At 38.2% G+C, this 22,969-nt stretch overlaps 2 protein-coding genes across 3 annotated transcripts; one reads left to right on the forward strand and one right to left on the reverse strand.

The window, feature by feature from the left end:
* Positions 1 to 309: 309 nt before the first annotated feature.
* On the reverse strand, positions 310 to 5,641 carry cdo1 (cysteine dioxygenase, type I). Its single transcript, XM_061038658.1, has 5 exons — positions 5,404 to 5,641; positions 3,923 to 4,000; positions 3,244 to 3,401; positions 2,542 to 2,711; positions 310 to 1,350 (listed from the first exon to the last, which is right to left on the reverse strand). The coding sequence occupies exons 1-5, from the start codon at positions 5,571 to 5,573 to the stop codon at positions 1,321 to 1,323; spliced, it is 606 nt and encodes a 201-aa protein (XP_060894641.1). The 5' UTR covers positions 5,574 to 5,641; the 3' UTR covers positions 310 to 1,320.
* A 2,775-nt stretch (positions 5,642 to 8,416) lies between these two features.
* ap3s1 (adaptor related protein complex 3 subunit sigma 1) lies at positions 8,417 to 22,384 on the forward strand. 2 transcript variants are annotated; one of them, XM_061038662.1, is made up of 7 exons: positions 8,417 to 8,750; positions 14,306 to 14,397; positions 15,398 to 15,509; positions 15,606 to 15,677; positions 16,846 to 16,953; positions 18,300 to 18,341; positions 21,530 to 21,668. In XM_061038662.1, exons 1-6 carry the CDS (start codon positions 8,682 to 8,684, stop codon positions 18,333 to 18,335), a joined length of 489 nt encoding a protein of 162 aa, XP_060894645.1. In that variant the 5' UTR covers positions 8,417 to 8,681; the 3' UTR covers positions 18,336 to 18,341; positions 21,530 to 21,668. The 2 variants fall into 2 exon arrangements, with proteins under 2 accessions (XP_060894645.1, XP_060894643.1); XM_061038660.1 differs by lacking the exon at positions 18,300 to 18,341 and having other exon boundaries at positions 8,422 to 8,750; positions 21,530 to 22,384.
* Positions 22,385 to 22,969: the final 585 nt, after the last annotated feature.

Here is a 22,969-nt window from a genome sequence, read left to right on the forward strand (position 1 = left end):
TCGAGTACTTTAATACGACTATCAGTGTACTATTTAGCCAAGGTAATAAACAATCAATATTTCCTTTGTACCAAAGTACAGAGGGAAATAGTTGCTGCTACGTGCTGATAGCAGAGATATGAGTTAATAAATGACTGCATTTCTGTAATTACTTTAATAAACTTTGATGTGTATTTCAATGAGGCGTTCAAAGAACTATTAGCTAACATTGATTTAATATTAAGACACTGAAGCTGATTGGTTGACGCTTGGCTTCCACCACTCCACCAAAACATGTAACACAAAAGAAGAAGACAATACAGCGTAAAGTTCTGTGAAAGGGTTAAAGTGTTTATTGGTCTACAGTTATGGCCAGTTCTATTGTTTACTGCATCACAGGAAGCATGCATACTTTAAACGGCGCTATGAGAAATGATCTGCTGTAAGAACTACACACTATATAAATACAGCTACAGTTAAAATATGCCTAAATCCTGAGAAAGAGATTGAGTTTAATCTAAAACTGTCGTCTTCATATCATAAAAAATATTCCCTTCACAAGAATCTCTTGGTCAAAAAAGTCACGTATGAACACATTTAGGAGTAACGGCGGCCTCGCTGATTTAAACACTCCCACCGTGAACAGAAAAACCTGCAAATAAATTACAACCATGGCATTTTTCAAAACAACACAACTCTAAAGCTTTACATGTCTTTTTTGCGAACGCAAATGAAACAAACGTTTCTTCGTTTTAATTAGATTATACAAACATTGTCACAATTTTCAACAGGTGTTAAGACAATTTTCGAGTGGTATAAATCAACAGTACATACAACTATAAAAAGTGCTCCATTGATAACAAATCTGTTGACTGCAACTGTTTGTCTTTCCTTGAAATATAAAAATTAAGAGAAACACTATAAGAGCACTATGTTACCCTTCTTTTTTTTTCCAAATGCTGAAGCTTTACTTTTTGACTATGGGCCATAACTTTTACAAAAGTGTGGATACACAGGTCGTGGTGAGACAGGAATGTTGTTATTGGAAAAGGGTCTCCTCAGGCCCGGCAAACAAAAGGCAGATTCAATCCATGTCCAAGCCTATTCATGCATTCGTCCTGTGCTCATCAGTATTTGCCAAGCTCGCACTGGGCAGTGATAAAGCCATTCTAATTACTGGGTTGTCCTTTTGAACTGGCCAGTTCCTGATTTTTTAAATGGGTGCTTAGTCATAGTAGGTCCACATTTAGCTTCCCCTAGCAGTTTCCCTTGAATCATTTTCACAACATTGTCACTTTAAATGCAACCGTCTTCATCATCCAGAGCCTCCTTTGGTCACCATTAGTTGTTCTCTTGTGAAATTGTAGTTTCCTAATAAGAGAGTAAAAAAATAAAAACATGGGTAAGACCTTTGATTCAGCTCATTATCAATGAGTAACATAAATATCTTTCAAGTAAACCATCCCCTGAGATTAACCTGGATTATTTAGAGTAAGACTTATGTTATATGGTGCATAGACAGTCATTTGTCTTATAAAACACTTCAGACAGCAACAATTGTTTCTAGCTTGGGGTGTATTCAGGGTTTAGTTCATTATGTGCACACTTTTATGTTCTCCTCCTATCTTATCTTTGTTTGTGTTGCAATCTTAAACTCTAACTCAACAGTGTTGTGGTCAAGGTAGGCTTATACAACTAGTAGATTTGAGATAAGGTTGTTGTTCATTCTTCAGCTGCTTGTGTTTTACATATTTACCTTTTATCTTGTTTTTATCATGTCTGACTGTAGCTGATTTTACGAGTGCGGCTCTTTGGATTACAATGTATACTGTATATAAGAAGGTTAGCTAGGCTGAAATAAACTGCTTTTGTGGGTTTTCACATTTCTCGCCTGCAAAGCAACATTCTTGTTTAACCACTTTAAATTTAAATTCAAATGGAAACTTTCTATTACCCTCCTAAATCTCCACAGGGTGCCTCTTGAACTGCTTGTGGCTAAACTTAATGAGGGAAGTGAGACACTATAAAAACGTGCCACTTCCTGCTCATAAGGCAGCGGCTGAGGAAGTCTGCATGTTCGCTAACTGTTTGAACGGATTCTGTGTTTGGAAATATACCAAAATGTGCATTTGTATGCATAAATATACTATAATACATGCATAAAAACAGCTCTTTATAACTTCTGCAGTACTTTGAAGAACTGAATCATTTCTTTTCAGTAAGAGGGGTTTGATGAAAGGAATCTTTATCTCCGTTTTTAGTTGTTGCTTACATCAAAAGTCGCTTTCATAGGTTACTAATGTTACTAATGAAATGACATGATACTCAAAGTTTTTGAACTGTGCTTTCTGTCATGATAACACATATCTCTCACTTTAATTCTCAAATGAACAGTCTTTCTGTAAAGTTTGGGCTTTAAAAAATACATAAAAATGACTCAGGGTCGGGGTGTTTTTGGAAGCACAAATAGGTAATAATAGCAATAATAATAAGATTTCTTTCCTAGGTCGTTTGTAGTTTTGATTACATATGTCTGTGTTAAGTGCAGAAAAAGTCTCTTACAAAAGGAGTCCTCTCTCCATATTTGCTCCAGAAGGTCATCTTGACGGTGTTCTTGTGGCCTGTCCTCTGGTCAAAGGCCTGGCAGACTTGGAAAGGAGGGCTGTACAGGTGCAAACTGACTGCACACTCTGTGTGGCTGACATTTTCCACACGATGCAGGCCCATGGAGTCTAAAATATGCACATCAACAAACATACATTTAGACAGTGTACACCGCCGGAATGAGGCTCACAGGCAGTTACTGGCAGTGCTGTAACCCATAACTGAGAGCAAACATCACACCAGGGCTCTGTTGGCTTTGGGGGAAACACTAAGTAAGCAGAGATTTGGGAAAGTTGCAACTGGCTGTTAACTCCAATGGGACCGGTCTGAAATTACATAACTGCAGAGGTCGGAAACTCTGCACGAAAAAGAAATGACGCGGCGCCACAGATTTTCGACTGAGGGCAGAAATGCCTGAGTTCCAGACACATATTCCGTACGCATACCTCATGTGGAACAAAACATGAAGGATGTTTTCTGGTGGACATGAGGATTTTATCAGTGTTATAACAATGTATAAAGAATCAGTTTCACAACATGCCCCCACAAAAAAAAAAACAACACAATTATAAAAAGACTTCAAAAGGTATCAATACCAAAGAGAGGTAAATAGCTGTAGTTAAAAAAGAAAAGAAATATCAGCACCGGGTGGTTTCTCACCATTTATGTAAGCGACATTGTTTTCCTGGAGAATTCTCTGCGACTTCTGCACCATGTCTCCTTTTGATTTATCGTCAGGCCAGTCGAACAGCGTCTCCTTCAGCTGGCCCTGCAGCATCTTCATGAAACAGTGCGAGTTTGTGTGGTCGTGGATGCTACTGCAAATTGTAAAGTACACACAAGAATACGGTGTCAGAATGTTCTTTTAAATGACCCCAGTTAACAAACAGCCACATTTGTGGCAGCCACAAAACGTGTCTGTTTTTTTGGTTTCATACCAAAGTGTTACACAATCTGATACTGTTCATGCAGACTAGCAGATTCTAGATTTATGCATGATTTACTGCAGGACCTTTTTCATAAAGTGTGGCAATGCATTATTAAACAAACAAACATTGAACTCTCTTATCTCCAATAACCAGTTACAATAATTTCCAGAGAACATCGCTTAAGTTGTTTGCCAACCGACTGTAATAGCAGTACAGCTGCTAGTAAAAACGGATGATCTGGCAACAAAATAAGAGAATGATGTTGCTTCCTAAATGTAACACTTCTAACAGGTTTATGATGTTAACTACAATAGTCATCTCTCAGGGATCTTGTTCAAATATAAATGAAAAACTTTTGCATAAAAACAATCAAAGTTAATATTGTCATGTTGATGGTGGTGTTATCTCACCTGCCGTGTCCTTCTCCCCAGCAAAGAATCATGAGATTGAACTTTCCGTTTCCCTCATCAACCAGGTTCCTTGTGTACCTGCAGAATGACACATTTTTTTTTTTTTTTACCAACAGGGAGACAAACTGTACAGTATGTATCATCGCTGCTGTTACAATTAAGTGATGAAGAAGCAAAACTGTCCTGAGCAGAAAGACTGCTTCACACGTAATCCTTTATTCCACGTTTAAAGCATCGTTAAAGGACAAGCTTTCATTTCCGTGTGAGTACAGAAACTTCATCTTTAACTGCTTGATTTGTTTTGAATGTCTTGACATAATATGACACATTGATTTCCTTTTAAAAAAAAAAACATAATAATAAAAGTATTGAAATATCCACAAAGTAAAATAATTGTAAAAAGTCCCCAAAAAATGTAAGACAAAGTCAAAAAGGACTTTGAGTTTGGAAAATATAACCAATTACTTTTTTTTAAATTGTTCTTATTATTAAAATAATTAAATGATATCTCTCTTTAGTTTTTGTATAGTGAACATTAACCAATCACGAGGCCTACTTATTTAACCACGTTCTGGGAAGGGGTGGTAATGTTTTTGCATAGGCCTACATGCCAAAGAAGAATACATTTTGTAAGGTGTTAAAAGGGGTCATTGACTCCTAAATTGGGCAATCTATTTATCACATCAAAAGCCTGCGAAAACAACATTTTTTTTGCTGCTCAACATGTTTTTCCCATCTGTCTGCGAATGTTTTCGAGGCAGCTGCGTCTCCGAACAGGCGCTCCTGCCCATCCCTGCGGGAATCAGCGGGTGTGTGTCCGAGCTCGGTGATCATTGGATGAATCTCCCACCCTCCCTCCCAATGACCCTTGACTAATCACAACACATACGGGAGCCATTGAACACTTTTTGAATAGAGTGGGGCCATATTTTGAAGTGTGATAAACAAAACAGAGAACGCGTCTGACATGAGGTTTTTCAGCTCGGTGCACAAGTGACGTTTTGAAATGAACCTTCTCTTATATCAATCTATGCAAATGGCACGTTTAGCTTTTCTTTTCATTCAAATTGGATGTGATGAGGCTGCCGTTCTGTGTGGCGACAAAACAAGTTTGTTTTTCTTTAAATTTAAGGAGGATGCTTTTTAAAAGGTAGACTTTTTTAATAACCTATTAGGCCTACTAGAAATACGTTCTGACGTGTGCACAGAAAATAATAGCTAGATACATTCCTATTTTTATTTTTAGCTTTCAATGCAATCATCTTTTTTTTTATTTTTTTTAAATGAGGAACAACTGACATGAAATTCAAGAACAACTCAACACATTTAAGGCCTAAAGTATGATGGGTCAAACTATAGAGCCCATTTAAAAACAACACAATAAGCCTAGGTGAACGACAAAGTGCATATGCATAATAAATGCGTTAAAACTGATCAGTAACATATCAGCTTGATTTTTAATTCATATATCATTTCCTCACCTGTACTGGTCAAACTTAGCATATTTCATCCATTCCTGCGGATTGCTCTCATATGCTTCCATTATATCTTGCACCTCCTCTACATTGATGCAGTCACCCTCGAAGATTTTGTGCAGGATTCTAATCAGGTCGTCCAGAGTTTCTGGCTTCACTACCTCGGTTTGCTCCATCTCTCCGACTTCTTTTCTCAGATGTTTTTCACTTCAACTTCAAACAACAGGTTTCTCTGTCCAACTTTGTGCACTCGGTTACTTTTTTATAGGCTAGCGCCGCAATTTGGGGGCGAGCTGGTGCCGGACTGTACCATTATCGGAGAAGGTGAACATCCACAGCAGCAGCAGCGCAGTCTCATTAAAGTTAATTTTCTCACAAGCGCCTAATGAAATATCGCAAGAAACACGGGGCTGCTTTCATCACACTAACTGCATAGAGATAGGACAACTTTATTTTTTTCTTGTGAATGCTTTAATGATAAATATGCATTCATCTCACACATTAAGAACTTGGACTAATCCTCTTTGAGTCCAATTCCACCACGTTGTCACAAACACAACCTCCCCCTTTTCCTCTCGCTTTCTCACTGAGGCATTTTGTCCAACAATAGCTGTGCTGCCTCTTTCTTTGGGCCCTCTCCTTACAAATCCAGACATCCACACACACACACACACTGTGTGAGCTGTGAAGTGGGGCTGCAATTTGAAAACATGGGTAAATAAAAGCTGGACGATAGATGATCTTGTTTGGTGCCACTTGTTGAATATGGTTGAATTTTAGTGCTCTATTTCGTTTGTTTTGCTTGCATTACTTAAAGAGATTATACACTGACATTCAATTAATAAAATAATAGACTTATAAGCAGTCGATCATTCACTCTATGAAATATAGAATGTGACAAATGTTTAAGGAAATTAATATAAGAGGAAAGGACAGGAGAAAGGGGACATGCTTTATTAACACTGCAGATGATGGTTTGCTTGATTCAACAAGGTGGTTACGTCTGTCTTTGTCAAACAAAACTATAACCTGATGATGGATCGCTAGATAAACACAAGGGCCCTGTGAGAGTGCGTGAAGCACTGGTGGAACTCTACCCGAGTAATGCAGTTTATGAAAGTCAATATGAAAATAAACAAAGAAGGAATATCTTTTACTATTAGTCGAATAGAGAAACTTTGGACTTCTTCTTTTTATTCATCTAAAATGGAAAAAATAAATAAATCCACATTTGGAAACTGCTACATACACTAATGGTGCTCTGTCTTTGAAAATAGGAGTTTTACAAAATCCAAATCCTGGAGTAAATTATAGTTTCTTATTTCTGCCTCAATTATACCTCCCATCAGTAAACAGCGAGAGGCAAATTGAGTCAGTGATTTGGCGTTCCACCTGCCCTTACACGTGCGTGCAACATGTGCTGAGTCAAAAAAAAGAACTCAGAGACCGACTTCTGTATAAAATCAGAAACGGATTGAAGAACAGATGCTCCTATATTTCTTATCAATGGACAAGAACATATCAGACGTGAAACATTCAGCATATTCACCGACCTGTACATTTGTTTTTCACTATTGCTTAAGGCAGAGTTCCTCTCAGGGACAATGATGTATATCTAATCTTCTTTTCTTATCTTGTCTTTTGTCTTTAGAGGGTAGTGTTGTTATTGTGTGTCAGCCAGTCCAGCTCTTTCACTTGCAGTTAAAAAAAAAAAATCATATAAAATGCAATTACAAATTCAGCTGGATATTCAGGAAATTGCCTCATGTTTCCACACCTTTCTCATTAGAAAACAAGATTGTTCATAATGAAAGCTATGACTCAGATTATTGTTGGCATCATTCTTCAAGGTGGAGAGGTTTTCCTTTGAGCAGCATTGGTTAAGAAATCAATATCTAATGCCACTGCAGATGTCAGAGTTGCAACTTTGTGGAAGTTTGAATAGCACTTGTTTCTTTATGAGACATGGAAAAGGTTTAATTGTCTAACACAGGTCAGGGTCTGAGATTGCGGTCTCCAGCAGGAAAACTCTGCATGTATCTGCATTGCACCAACATGTGTCAGTCTGTCTGATGGAAATCCTCCCCGGCAAAGGAAGATATTCAGGCCATAGCACAAAAAGTGCATGGTGAATGTTTCTTACATCAGAGGTTGTGGTAAGTTTTCCCCCTGAGCTGCCACATCATCAATGCCAAATTAACTGTTGCTCCACCTGGTGGATAAAGCTGTGACCTGAGCTTTTCGTTGTTTTCGTTTGGAAATATTATATCCACAAATCCAATGTTTCCAATGTCAGACTTTGCTCAAATAATATATATAAATACGCATTTATCTCTAAACAAAAAGTGAAAAAACAACAAGTCACCATTTATTGAAAAAGAGAAAAAGTAGGCTATAGAATATTATTGTGAATAATATTCATAAATTAAAAATATTTGGTCTTTGTAGATAAAATAACAAATAGTAAGGTATTTTAACTGCTATACAAATAACAGATTGATTGATTGATTGATTGATTGATTGATAATAAATATGTTGAATATTTTAGGGCAAAATACATTTATCAATTCTAAAAGTCTAACCAGGGTCAAGGACTGCAAACTGGCCATGGCTAGAAGTCACATTGCTTTAATTAGATGTAACAGTTCCTGCATGTATTATCCCTGACAAATAAACTGATGCTTAAATAAATAAATAAAATAAATATATAATTAATAATTCAATAATTCATTGCATACATTTTATTTGTGATGAATCTTAAAATAAAACATTTGAAGGAGGAAAGTGGAACAACACCACATTGGAGATATTAAACAAAAACTCTTATTTAAAATTAAAAAAAAAAGATAAAAAGATATCGAGCCAGAGACATTCAAAGTAAGTTCTTTGAATTTTGTTTTGTTTTGACGCCACTGCATGGTTGATTTGAGTATCACTCTTTGAATCGGAGATTTTTTTTGTTTTTTTAAATCTCTTTTTTCTTCCGTGTGTGTCGGTGGACGGCAGAGGTTTGAGCCACCGCGGCTCCTGTAGCGGCAGGAGGAGCAGCAGGAGGAGGAGAGCATGACTGGTCCCTTTGACGTGGAAATATTTCCGTAACGAGGCGATGGAGGAATAGCAGCACCGTGTAGCTCGAAGCTATCCCCGCATTAACCTGATATCCAGACGCGGGATTTAGCCCGGATCCCCGGACGGGTCTGGGGTTCACGGGAGAAAAACGGACTACAGTCTGTGGACAGACTGAACCCTTTGTATCCCCCGCCTCCCTCCATTCAGCTACAATCATGATTAAAGCCATTTTAATATTCAACAACCATGGGAAACCGAGGCTGTCTAAATTCTACGAACATTATGTGAGTAACATGTCCTTTTATTGTTATTATCAACACATGTTTGTGTTTATTAAGATTTTTTTTTGCTGGTTTGAAGGCAAAAAAATGGAAAAGTACACATGAGAAATGTGAAGCTAAACCGGGTGAAATACTTTGTTTCATGTTTTCCTGCGCAGTTGATACAATGTAGCCTTGTCTTTAAAGCGCTGCTGTATTATTTAATGCATTATGTTTAAACTGTTTGAATGGGAGGTGTGTGTGTGTGTGTGTGTGTGTGTGTACTTCACAGTCCTGTGAACTGTTCACGGTGTATAAGATGTCAGCCTGCTGTCCCCTTTTTTTTTTTTTTTTTTTAGAAATATGAATAATTAAACATGTGCAAGCCGAAGCCGAGCTATCACATATACAGCCTGTAGGAACACTGCTGTACTCGGGTTTTCTTTGGCTGTCATGTTAAATCCAGCTGTGCTGATGAAGCCAGTGTGTTTTCACTATGTCTGTTTGGGTCACATGACTTTAATGACGCCCTTGTGAGAGACTCGTGCTCTCTCCAGCTCCTCGTTAGCAATTCGCTGTATTGTCTCCAACTTGAGGTGTCATTTACCTTTTATCTTTTTTTTTTTTTTTTTGTGTCTGGTAGAAAACTACAAGAATATGTCCCACGCAGGTAGAAAGCTTATGTCATATCCTCTGCTGGGCAAGCTGTGTTGCCTTGTTCTCATAATTGGATTTATAACTCAAGGTTGGCTGCCTGCTCCTTCTTTAATAATACAATAGCAAGGTGCCCTAACCAAGGAGCAAGCTCATTAAGAATCTGAAAGGGTGAAACTAGTTTATTAACTGGAAAAAAAGAAGATTGATAAAGAGTGGAAAGGCACTGATTAATTTCCTCTTCGGGTTAATGCTTTGGAGTGATTTTTCTTGCGGCAAATGAAAAAGTTTAGAGGAACTTGCTTCTCAAAAACTGAACATGATGATAAGTTAGCGTCGTTATAAATCCAAAATGTGTTGGTTAACCTCCTGAAGGAAACATGATGAAGGGTCCACTGACAGTGTGATACTTATGTCTACTGTCTTATAGCAGGATCACATTAGCCCCGATCCTGGGCCACTCGATTCAATTAGTTTACATACATGGCTCATTCATGCTCATTCGGCCCTTTCGTCTAAAGGAAGCAGCCACAGTGGTTGCATGAATAGAGCTGATGTGTCAACTATATTTACGAGTTTGATTGCATACCTTAGCTTACACATAAAAAAAAAAAAATCATCCCTGTATCTCCCACACAGTCAGACTTAAAGCTCATTTCTTTAACTCTGATATCTCTTAATCAGTTGATATAAAGGCCAGGTGTCAGTAGAACTAAAGATGGATAAGTGTACGGCCAGACGTTTTTTGAGAGCTTATTGAGGGGAAATTGCCGATGTGTTTGAATGAAGTTTGCCTTAGAAGGCTTTTTTTTTACTCAAATCCGATTTATTTGATTATGCAATGTTTCGGTTTCAAACAATATGTTATCAGCATAAGGCGGGACAGTGTGCGGGAGCTTTTCTCATTGTCTTGAAGTTTTAGTCCTCCTCCGACACACCTGTCACACACTCAGGTGTGCAAAGAGAGATTTTTTTTTTTAACGTCACTCAAATAACATCAAATTTGAAATCTTTAGGGTCATCCAAAGAGGTCCTTTTTGAATCTGTCAGAGAATAAGTGTTTTTTTATGAAAGCCCAAAAATGAGGAAATGATCACCATGTTTACTGTACAGATGAATGAATATTACACATTGACCTGTAAAGTACAATAACAACACATTTAACAGACAGAATAATACCATTCTCTGTTTTCCTTTGAGGTGTTTGATGTTCGACTCACATTTCATGCACTGATACAGATTCATATTATTATTAATTTTTTTTTTTTAAGTTAATGCCTATAGCACAATTTCCCGGAGCCCAAGGCGATATCGTCCTCAAACTGCTTGTTCTGTCTTACCTGCAGTACAAAACATTACATTTACATATTTTTACTGTCATAGGAAAACAGAAACAGCAAATCTGTTCTTTTTACATTTACATTTTTTTTTTTGGCTTTTTGCCGTTATCCGATAGGACAGTGATGGACTAGGAAACCAGGGAGGGGGGGAGGGGGGGGATTGACATGCCAAAAGGAGCCTCAGGCTGGACCAAAAGTCGGCCCACCCGCTAGGAGGACTATTGTGTACACGGGGCATGACCTAACCCCTAGGCCACCTGCACCCCAGTAACAGCTAGTCTTAACATTTTAGCACCCTTTGGATGAAACACTTTCATTTTTGCTCAATAAAAAGGTCAAACTACAAATTTAAGATTGACCAATTGTTTCAGATTTGGAAATCTGAAAACTATTTAGGTCAAACAAATATGTCATGTTTGGCAATTTTTTAAAATTTATTTACATTTTCTTTTTGTTAGTTGCCGTTCGACACTCTTGTGTTTTGCTTGTTCCAGCATCTGTGCATAGAGATGGACGTGGATGTATTTGTATTTCAGGAGGATGAACTGAATTTGATGGGATTACAAGAAGCCTATGTGGATTGTGGACACACCATCTGTTGTATTAAAAGCTGAGGTGTCTCCTTACTGGCTGCAAGGATATCATATTTCACACATGCTGCTAGCTGTAGAGCTAGTTTAGCATTCAGGTTTTTAAGTTTACTTTGTCGTTCGTCTTAGTCTGGTATTTATAGTGGAAGGCATGTTTTTTTTAAAGGTGTTGCAGAGAATACAAGAAAGTGACGTGATGTTTGTTAGTGCATCTTGTACTTTGTGTGAGGAGGGGGAGTGGCACTGTAGTATTAATTAGAAGTGGATGAGAGTGACTCAGACCTATAGAGTCAAAGCAGCTGTGTGATCTAACATCTAGAGGAGAGCTGAGTGACTAATGTGCAAACACAAATTCACGCAAAGTAAATGCATCAGCTGTCAATCATCTCCCTCCTGACATCAGTGAGAACAAACAGCTGCTTGTTCAGGCTTAAGAGCGACCACGTCTTCAGAGTTTGGCTCTACTGATTCTCAAACGTTTCTTTTACTTGAACTACAATTCATCAATGACAGCTTATCTTTTGTTACGTTTAAAAAAAAAAAATTAAAAAAAACGTAGGCAAGGAAAGTTTATTAGTAGAGCACATTCATTAAAGTGCTTTACAGAATATTAAGAACATTAAAAGAAATATGAAATAAGGCATAACATGACATTTAAATACAGAATATATTAAGATTTGATGTATAATAAAATAAAAAACAATCATTACATTTAATTCATGAGTGGCAAACAAAATGCTGTTTTTAGCCTCTCATGGGTGTCATATTAAAATATGGGTGTCATATTAATGACTTAATGTCTGACAGCTGGCAAAGACTTTCAGAGACATCAGTTTGGACCTTGACAGACATGTTCCCTCTATTTTCTGACAGTTCATCGACCAAACAATCTATTCATTATTGTGTCAATGTTATGAGTTTACTTCATGTGCCATCTTTAGTTTTTTTTATTTCTCTGTCATAGCATACAAAATGAGGTCTTTTATCCACTTTTCAGAGGTTGTCCTCTCCTTTCCATTTCCCTCAGGAAACAGACTCATATCAAATCAACAGGACTTCTTTCCGCGGATTGATATGATGACAGTTACAGTGAGTCCGACAGTCCGTTGCAGTGTTTCCCCTATTTTTTACAAGATTTATTTTTGGGCTTTTTGTGCCTTTATTGTAGGGATAGGATAGTGGATAGAGTCGGAAATCAGGGAAAGAAGTCATTTCAGGATACCTTTCCGATAGAAAAGGACAGCTGTCATTAAAAGTAACACATGAACACCAAGATTCCTTCAAGTGTTTGTGTCGTCGTGTCGCCGTGTCGGCATGTCGGCATGTCGGCTTGTCCCCACCCCCCCAACGCTGTAAACCTAGGGGAAACACTGCGTTGTATAATAAGCCAATCCTGATCAAGTATTTAACAGCCATAATAATTCTGTGCAATAATTCTACTTTGTATTCATTATTGAAGTCGTAGTTGGTTGTGGTATTGTACTAGAGTGCGATATATTGAAAAGGTGTTTCTAATAACTTGCACTCTCCATTAATACATTAGAGGAGCTAAATATTAAGTACACCTTTCATCATTTTCTCCAGTACACCACCACCACCACCCACTACAACTCTTTACTAACTTTCTGACCGACAAGTGTGTCACAATCAGGGTTTTCCCTTTATATCGACACAAGGCAGTAAACGTAATGGTAACAGAGTGGGCATGATGCTGTTAAAGACCGTGAATTTACATTTGTATCTCCAACAATAAAATAAGGGCAGGAAGTTCTCAACTTTGAACAGATTTAGAGAAAAGTTCAGGATAAGTAGGAAAGTTTTGGAAGTTAGTGATGTTGTTGTTTAGCTTCTGTATCTGTGAACTGTGAGTAACCCTGCAAGTCACATAACCGAGTTTTAACCTTGCAGCCAGCTGCTTCGTGGACAGCCTCTTCTCTCCTTGTGCTCACTGACCTGTTATCACCCTGAGAGGACATTAGCACCCCTCGGTGAGGCTGACTCAGTGTTACAGCTGCACACAAAAGGACTTGGACCACGGTTGTGTTTTGACTGAGGATTTCAAGTAGAGATTAAAAATGTTCTCCTGGATTTTGAGGCATTTTTTGTTTGCATTTGTATACACACCACCAATGTTTGCTGGTTATAGCCTAAAGCAACATAATGTAGACACTAGTGTTGTAACACTCGAAATCGCTCTTGGTTTCCAGACCACTTTTTGAAGGTCTCGTCTTGGAATCTTATCTCGGTCTCAGACTGGGCGTACTCTGGATTTTAAATCAACACCAGTCAAGACCACCACTGATGGGCTATTTTTCCACATCATTTCTGTGATTAGAAAGAAAATGTCTGTTTCTAAACGAACAAACCACTTTTTAATCCCCTGGTTACGGCTGAAGATGATGATTTTTCATTGGTACTTATGGTCTTGGTCTTGTCTCGGTCTCTCCCTGCCTCGGTCTTGGTCTTGACTTGGTCTCGATCCCTAAATGTCTTGGCTTTGTCTCAGTCTCGGAGCACTCTGGTCTCAGGTATGTCTTGGTGTGGTCTTGACTGCAACACTAGTAGACACCGGCTGAAACGTGTCTCTGTATTATTTCAGTAAATCTTTAGTCCGCTCTTTAAGTCTTTTAGGACTTACAGAGTTTAAAGCAGTCCTCAGGATATTTGAGGTTTCAAACACAATCTCAGCCGTTAGCAAACAAGAAGATAAGCCTGACGCGGCTCAGCTCGCACATTGAAATCATTGCCTCTGTAGCCTGTGGGTGCTGGTGTATGTTTAAACAACAGAGGAAATGGTCGGTGGTTACGAATTGTGTTTTTTCATGCAGAACCAAAAAGGAAGTGGGAGGGAACCCCCCTTAATTTACCTGCCAACTGAGTCCTTCTGCTAGAAGTAATGAAATGGCTCACTGGAAGCTATTCAATGCACAAACATGTCATTATTTACCCTCATGTCTTTGTTTAACTCGCTCTGTTTCCTCATTACACCCCGCAGAATGAAGACACAGAGCAACAGATCATCAGGGAAACCTTCCACTTGGTGTCCAAACGAGATGAGAACGTGTGTAATTTCCTGGAAGGTGGAATGTAAGTTGTCTGAATGTGAACATTTAGGAAGCAGGTTTAAATCACCTGAGTTCGCTGAGGTAAACACTCCAGTAGAGATAACTGAATCTGACTGATTCAGGGCAGCGTCCCTGGATTTTCCGTCACATGACAAACAAAAAACGCAAGTGGATTTAATGAATGGCAATCAAGAGTAACAGTTTTTGTTCATTTGTCATTTATGAATGATGAACAAACGGAGGTTTTCGTTGGACTCCACTGTCTGCACTTTCTATTGCATCAGTCTCTCTCAACATGAATCACAAAAGCCTCCCTGTTAAAAAATATTGCATTACAAAGTCTGCAAAGTTCTTAGAGACAACTTTTGTATAGTAGCACGTCGCTTACATGTTTTTAAAACGGGTGAAAATCACTTTGTTTAAACCTCCTTCTCCTTCTTAATCATTAGTACCCAAGGTGGGGTCCGGGTCCCTCTGGGTGGGCGACGCCAAAGATCTCAGGGGTGTACAAGGCTTTGTTAGCTCTGAGATTGACAATTGGATTTGCACCTATAAACTTAATGAAAACACTTACTTACACAGTGTTGTGCTAAGAGTTTGTGTGTGTAGGCCGATTCTGTTAGGATCTTATCAATGAATATTAGTTGATCGTTTTATCAATAGTTATAAGTTTGGCGGTGGAGGGGGGTGTCCACTGTTAGAACCAGTTCTAAGTGATTACTCAGCATTTCCTGTGGCTCGAACCTCTTCGATATAAAAACACGATTACTCACTTATTTTCCAACGCATTAACGCGCCAACAAGTTTTCACGTCCAGTCCTCTTAGTATATGTTTCGTCTTCTCATACACATGACTGAAATAATCTCACTGTTTCTCTCTTGACCTTTTGTCTCTTCTGTGTCAGAACACTCTCTATAAGACAGGAAACGATGTCAGGCCATCTCAGCGTGAAGGGCAATAGAAGTCTATTTGTATGCATCAGAACAGATTGGGGTGTAATGTTCCTCTGTCCTTGTTTCAGGTTGATTGGAGGATCAGACTACAAGCTGATCTACAGACACTATGCCACACTCTACTTTGTGTTCTGTGTGGACTCCTCAGAGAGTGAGCTAGGAATTTTAGACTTAATCCAGGTAAAAGCTGCAGTCTGTCATTAACCAGGTGTTTGTTGTGCTACATTTGATACCATGTTGTTGTTTTTTTTAATATGTAACTTTTTTTATTTTCAGGTATTTGTGGAAACGTTGGACAAATGCTTTGAGAATGTCTGTGAACTTGACTTAATTTTCCATGTAGACAAGGTAAAGAAACACTTTTCACCGTTTGCTTTTTAAATATGCTCTTAACATATTCAGAATATTGCTGTTTGATCTTAGACATTACCTGTGGCCACTTTGAAATCAGAAATCAGTTGTTATTTTCTTTGTAAGCCGTCATTGCCTCATATTATGTTTTTATCTGAAAACCACAGGAAGACTTGTGACAGTAATGGTTCTGACTTCCTAGATTTTCTAGTTGTGCAATTTGCTCAGAAAAAACTGGTTTGTCGTATGACAATCATGTTGTTAGGAGAAATTCCTTTTTAGGAATGAACAATCTTCAAAATGACTCAATACATTCAGCTATTAAGAGGTGATACAATAATCAATGTCCACTTTAAGTGGCTGCTTTATTCAAATAACACATTTACTTAGGTTGATTAAAAAATCTACTCACTTGGGGGCGCCAGTCGCCTAGCGGTTAGTGTGCAAGTCCCATGTACAGAGGTTATTGTCTGTCCAGCGGGCAGCCTGGGTTCGAATCCATCTTGTGGCTACATTTCCATATATCACTCCTCTCTGTCTCTCGCTCTCTCTCTCTCTCTCTCTCTCTCTCTCTCTCTCTCTCTCTCTCTAATATTTCTGACTCTATCTACTGTCCTGTCAGTCAATAAAGTCATAAAAAGTCCAAAAATAAACCTCTAAAAAAAGAATCAACCAACTAAAAATTGTTGGCAGATTAAGCAAAGACTAATGCAGCCTTGCATTGTGCTATCATGGTACAAAGGGGCGATTCCAAGGGGGTTGCCAGGGGCACCCTTGGTATCTCATTGGCCACCTCAGAATCGTTGACATTGATTGGCTGTTGCAACAGGCTGATAGCTTTTTTTTCTTGACATTTCAGTGTGGTAGGAAAAGGTATACACAGGAGTATAAAATCTGTATGATATCTGAGTGTTAGTTAAAGTAGATAGAAAGTTTAAATACATGCTATTCATTTATGTGTGTACGCTCAAACTTAATGTCATCCTGCATTGGTCAGTAGAGTACCCCAGTTTGGCCACCCTAGTCAGAAACATCTGGCGCCGCCTCTTATGGTCCAACAGGAGTCGCACAGTTTTAAAAATGAAGCCAACACTTACTGGAACCTCTGTCAAACCACTGCATATGTTTAATAATATAAAAACGTGTGATTGTTCTACTTTCTCAGGTTCACAACATTCTTGCAGAGATGGTGATGGGCGGCATGGTCCTGGAGACCAACATGAATGAAATCATCACACAGGTGGACGCCCAGAACAAGATGGAGAAATCTGAGGTAAGCCTGACCCGGCCCGTCCGTTCCCATGTTTCGATGTCTGACTTGATTCTACCTCCATACTCTCTGAGGTATTGTGTACAGTATGCAGGCATGTGTGTATGCTGCACCCTGCATGCTTTTTCTCTGGTGATCTTGTGGATGCTCCCTACCTACTCTTGAGTGTTTGTGCTCTCTCTCCGGCCTCTCCTCTTCGCTGCTGCACTGCTCTCCACACAGGTCAAGACTCGACATATTCTCTCCTGTATCCCTCAGTATGAAATACAGCATCATAGTCAGCATAGTTATGATGGAGAATTAACTGTACCATCGTCTGGTGCTTCTCTGACCATTAAATCACTCAATCACCATCTCATATGTGATCATAGATTTGACATATTTTATGAAAACACATTGAATTTCTAACATTTTAATTGTTTAAGAGAAACTGTGATTTTTATACACTGTTAATGTTGGAGTAAACACTTTTCCCAATGTGTTTTGTAACAGCTATGAGTGTCCTCGCTTCGATATTTGCACCTCTGAAAGATGTTGCTTTGCTTTCCATACAGCTTCTGCTAGCAGACAAACATAAATTTACTTATTGGACAGTTTTAATCCGACAGACAGCCAGAGACAATTCGATGAAATCATCTCAGGTTTTCAAAATGTGGATTTTAGCCCCTGATAGTCCGAAACTCAATTTCACTAATGATTTGCCTTTTTTTTTTTTTTTTTTTTTTTTTGCAAACCACTGCAGTAAGACCTTTTTGTGATCTGATTGAGTTATTTGACCAGGTTAACAACTGGCTGATATCTTTTGTTTTGCCCTAACATTTGAATTTTCACAATTTGAGCCTTAATAAAGATCTCCTGTTCTAATGACCTGACCTGCATTTTGTGCTTTTAACGCCACAGAATCTTCTTTTTCGGATTGATGTTCTGTAAGCAGAGCCTTTTACTGTTCTACAATCATCAGAGCTGCTCTGTCTTTCCCTCTTGGACCTACCCTAGACCGCAGTGTGTGTATGTGTTTCACTCTGATGCTAATGCACAATGACATTGTCCATTTATATGGCAGTCTCTGGGGAACAAGGAATGACCTGTTCTCCTTCCAAACAGGCTGATTAATGGCATTACTCCTTCCACATCAAACTCTCCAGATTATTATCCTCACTTTTGGCTTCAAAATTAATCGTGATAGAATCTGTACGACCTTTTTTTTCTTCGACGATGTGGTCTATGATAGGTCCTATCACTTTTTTTCTGTGGAGATAAACTGTAATTACTTTAATCTGCTTTAACATTCCTCATTCCTCTTTTTCCTGACTCTGTCTAGTTCTTTCCATTCTTCTCTCTCTTTACAGACGTTTATCTTTCAGTCTACCAGGCAGGACAGGTAGACACAGGTACTGCTAAATTTACAACCAAGTCCTTTAACCATAAATCAAAGTTGACCTCCCCCACAAGCCCCTCTCTATAGACCTCCATGTAATAATAAACTGATGTCACTAACATACAGTAGGAATCTTTCTCAGCAGACCCAAAAATGATTCAGTTCAACAGTCCTCATCACTTTGGTGAATTTAGACCAGATTATCAAAATATCATGACAGTATGATGCAGCCTGTAAGGAGCTTTGAATACAAGGACTTATTTGTAAAGTTAAAAGTTGAGCTGCTGTTTGTGAATTAAATGAATAATTCAATACTTATGGAAATATGCTCATTCCCTGTCCTGATAAGAGTTCTAGGAGAGGATCAATGCCACTAACATACCTGTATGCTAGATACTGTAAACTGCTGCTGGCATGTGGTTAGCTTAGCTTAGCAAAAAGAGTGGGAACTAGAGGAAACACCTATCAAGGCTCCATACAAAGCTGCCAACCAGAACTTCTAAAGCGCTGTCGAAATAGTTTGTTTGTTTTGTCAGTAAAACAATCAAAGTTGACTTTTTTCTCAGAGCATTTCAGTTGACAAGTAATTAGTTAAGACATGAAGTTACTTGTCTCCTGGTATAATGCCACGATGTAAACCCTGGTAAAATGAGTTTGTCACATTGATGAAACAATGAGATGTAATTTGTTCATTTTAAGGCTTTAGAGGTGTTACTATATAACTATATATATGTGTATAGACACATACCTATATATATATTCACCCTTTAATCAAGGCTAAATGTTGCCCCCCCTTTTTCACTCTTTATGCTTGGCTAAGATTAGCATCTGCTAGCTTTAGCTAAATGTTCATCTGACAGACATGAGAGTGATCTTAAGTTCCTCATTTGCAACTTTTGATTAGTTGTTTGAAAATTGCTCTTTCCAGCCTCTAATACTTAAGGATTTGCTCCCTTTCTTTTTCATTAAAGCTGCTGTGATGAGTTTTGAGATTTTTATGAAGCTGACTGAAATTAATGCTGAGGCCTCTATTTGACCGACAAAAGAAAACAAGACTGTCAGTAACCAGAAAGATCATTTTTTTATTAGTGATTTTTAATGCTTTCAACCAATTTTGGTAGGTGTCGATGAAGTGAGTTACAACAAGCTGCAGAAACAGACTATATTTACATTTTCCACAGCAAATATTCACAATGGGTGATTGGTTTGACTCTTAAAAGTAAGCAGGATGGGGAGCTGGTTTAGCTCAGATGGTAGAGCAGGTACCCCATGTACAGAGTCCTCGACTGATCAGAGGTTTAACTCCCGGCTGCGATCATTTAGTGCATCTCTCTCTCTCTTTCTCTCTCGCCACGTTTCTTGTCTCTCCTCAGCTTTCAATGTCAAAAAAAGGCTAAATCGCCCCCGAAAATGTATTTGGAAAAAAAGGCACTGACAAGATCTGCAAAGCGATAAAAATGACCTCTTTGTCCAGAATGGGCGGCAAAATCGATGCAAACTGAATGTTCCTATAGTAACATAATGATTACCCGAATGTCACTTCAGGCTCTGGATAATTGGGATGAGCATTTTTTTCCCCCTTTTATTGAAATATATACACAACAACCTAAACATTTATTTGTTAAAATATTTTCCACCCAATAAAATGTATTGTTAGTTGCAGCTCTTTAGCTAACTAAGAAAGTTTCCCCCATGATCTCTTAGCACTGATATCCCTCTCAGACCTGAAATGGGTTAAAGGCTCGTTGATGTACATACACTCGAGAATCAATCCTCTGTTGTGTGCTACACAGCTGGTGATTCCTCTACATATATTAGTCATCCAGCATTTGATTTAACACCTTACTATATTAGATCAGCACAGTAGGTCTCTAGTCTACCCACTGTGAGGGAACAAAATCTGGAATCTGAGTCCTGCATAGTGACCCGTGTGCTCGATCAGCATTCCTCTCTTTTAATGCCATGGTCATCCGTCCATGTGACACGAGTCTCCTTGATTCTTGGCAGAGGAAGGGATGCCTGTTAGACAAACGGTGCATTGATATAACCTTGTGAAAGTGGATAAATCTACATTCCTCACATACTTTTTCGGGATCATCTCACTTAAAGGTCAACAAGACTCCTCGTGAACATGTACTTCTCTCTGTGTTCTTTTTTTTAATTAAGCCTTTGGGTCATTTTTGGGTCTTCCTGCTAAAGATTCAGTTGTAGGGGGATCTCTAACCGCAGTGATTCTCAAATGTCTGACCACGCAAGACTAAAATACATCCAATCATTTTCCTCTATACAAATGTGTTTTTTTTTTTTTTTTGTTCCAAAAGCTGAAACCACCTTCATGCTTTAAAAAACACTAAATTCTTTGTATGAATATTCCCATTGAGTTTCTGTGTGTTAGAGTGAAGAGCCTCCCGTGTTCCTCAGAGTAGAGCTCACATTGTAGTCCAGCACTAATTGGCTTAAAACCCCCTCATGTCATCAGTAGTTAACACCATAGACCTGAAATGGCACGATTGTCTTCTTACTCTACTCACAAATGTTGTTTCAATGTACCTAAGATAGCTACACTCTTTCTTGAGGTAACTCAACCCACTAGAAGTACAGCATGACCTGTAATATTCCAGCTGTTATTACCTTGACATGGTTTTTAAAATTTGACACACACAATCTGTCTATCCAAACATCCTTTCCGTCTTCACATCCAAGTCCATTTTTCTGCTTTATCCAATTCTCTCCTCACATTTTTACCCAAATCGGTCCTCAAGAGTCCGGTGGGTTCACTTTCCAAGCAAGCTGCCTTTTTGTCCATTTAATGAATGTCCCAAACTGCTCAGTACGTCAGAATTCGTGAATGGTGTAGTTCAGTATGTCCTCACTCAGTTGATTCGTAATTGGCTCTGGTTGTGGTGTAAATCATTCTGAAACCAAATAATGCATGTGCATATGAAGCTATGAAGGCATCTGAATGTACATGTGCACATATTGTTCGTCTTAGTAGCTGTCAGTGCTTTTGCATTTTGTCAGCAGTTTTCTGTCTTAGTACTCTGTTTAGCATTGTGTGTGTGTGTGTGTGTGTTTGTTTGTGTGTGTGTGTGTGGGTCCAGTCTTCAGTGTTAAATGTGTTGTCATAAATAGCATGTTGCATCTTTTTTTACTAATTTGTATCTTATCAACCCTCCGTGTGTGTGTTTTGTGTGTGTGTAGGCGGGTATTGCAGGAGCGCCTGCTCGTGCCGTGTCAGCTGTAAAGAACATGAATCTTCCGGAAATGCCCAGAAACATCAACATTGGTGACATCAGCATAAAAGTGCCAAATTTACCCTCCTTCAAATAGTGGCAGCGACAGATCCTGAACCTGCAGATGTCAGTCAATGTTTACCGTGATGCAATCTGTTTACCAAAACCTCAAATTATTTAAAAAAAATTATGCTTTCAAAGTATACCTCCTGAAGGTTCTGTGTGATTTGGCACTACCTGTTCTGGTGTTTTCTCTTTGTTTTTCCGATTAAAGAAAAGAATATATAACTTGTTTGTTTGTTTTCTGTTTGAAGGAAAAATGAAGTATTTATTTATCACTGGTACATTCCCTCTGCCTCACTCGAGGTTGGCCGTTGCCGTTTAGCTGCTACGGTGCAGATCTGTGTCAGTTTGGAACTGAAATGATTTCACTGAATCAAGTGTTTAAAGCAGGAAGTGAAGTTTCAGGACAGTCTGATTGGTTTGGTTATTCCAGACTAGAGAATTCAATCAACAAAGAAATGAGATTGAAACCATTTGTAATATCCAATTGGAACAGGTCTGCTGCAGTATTGATAGTCATACATTACAGCTTGTTTGTAAAATCAGCGCTAATATAATAAAGGATATTATGATATTGCAGATGTGTTCTGTGACAGAAAGATAGATATATATGCTGAAATGATTTTTTTTTCCTTTTCTCTTTGTATGCAAAATATTTTAAATGATTTATCATGTCTTTTTAAATACTTCTCTTAATTTTATTCTGTGCATGACTTTTTTTTCTTCTCATTTTTCAACATAATAAACTGTCGAAACTTAACCCTGGTTATTGTCTTTTTTCATTATTAATTACATCTTGTAAAACCAACATGAACATATTTTAATAAGCTCTGGGTGTACTTACGAGACATTTGTTAGAATGTATTTTGTGTTGAGAAAGCTCTTGCCATGTTTTACTATTAAACTTTTATAATGAGGTTTTTTCTTACCAAGCTTAGTGTTGGACTTATGCTCATTTTATAGACAATGATGCATTTCTATAGACTCAGTAGACAACAGTACATAAAGTTTATCTTTTAATGTATGAAGCATAAAACTGAAATGCATTGTTGCAAATTACAGTAATATATTAAAATAATATTCTAAGATGGACACATTCATTGCATGAATACTTTTAGATTGGATGGTCTCTAAAATGTGTTCATAATACTAAAACACTTAAATGTTTTATTGGTAGAAATGTAGTCATAACAGATCATCTTCAGTGTAGTTTTGTCATTCATAAGGAAACTTCTTCATTCTGCTTTCAGCGTGGTAAGTCTTTCTTATTATCAGACAGTGAGAAACCAATTAGCATGGATTGAATAATTATTTAATTCTACAGCGGCAGATTACATCAACCCGA

This window comes from Labrus mixtus, chromosome 5 (assembly GCF_963584025.1).
Source record: "Labrus mixtus chromosome 5, fLabMix1.1, whole genome shotgun sequence".
Lineage (NCBI taxonomy): Eukaryota > Metazoa > Chordata > Actinopteri > Labriformes > Labridae > Labrus > Labrus mixtus.

What these genes read in the sequence shown, in the direction of transcription:
- cdo1 (XM_061038658.1), bottom strand. Translation starts at nt 5,573, where the DNA reads ATGGAGCAAACCGAGGTAGTGAAGCCAGAAACTCTGGACGACCTGATT. An exon ending in GCTAAGTTTGACCAGTACAG is followed by an intron (nt 4,001 to 5,403) that starts GTGAGGAAATGA and finishes GTCATTCTGCAG; the next exon opens with GTACACAAGGAACCTGGTTG. An exon ending in ATGGAGAGAGGACTCCTTTT is followed by an intron (nt 1,351 to 2,541) that starts GTAAGAGACTTT and finishes CTCTCTTATTAG; the next exon opens with GAAACTACAATTTCACAAGA.
- ap3s1 (XM_061038660.1), top strand. Translation starts at nt 8,682, where the DNA reads ATGATTAAAGCCATTTTAATATTCAACAACCATGGGAAACCGAGGCTG. An exon ending in TAATTTTCCATGTAGACAAG is followed by an intron (nt 15,678 to 16,845) that starts GTAAAGAAACAC and finishes CTACTTTCTCAG; the next exon opens with GTTCACAACATTCTTGCAGA. An exon ending in ACAAGATGGAGAAATCTGAG is followed by an intron (nt 16,954 to 21,529) that starts GTAAGCCTGACC and finishes GTGTGTGTGTAG; the next exon opens with GCGGGTATTGCAGGAGCGCC.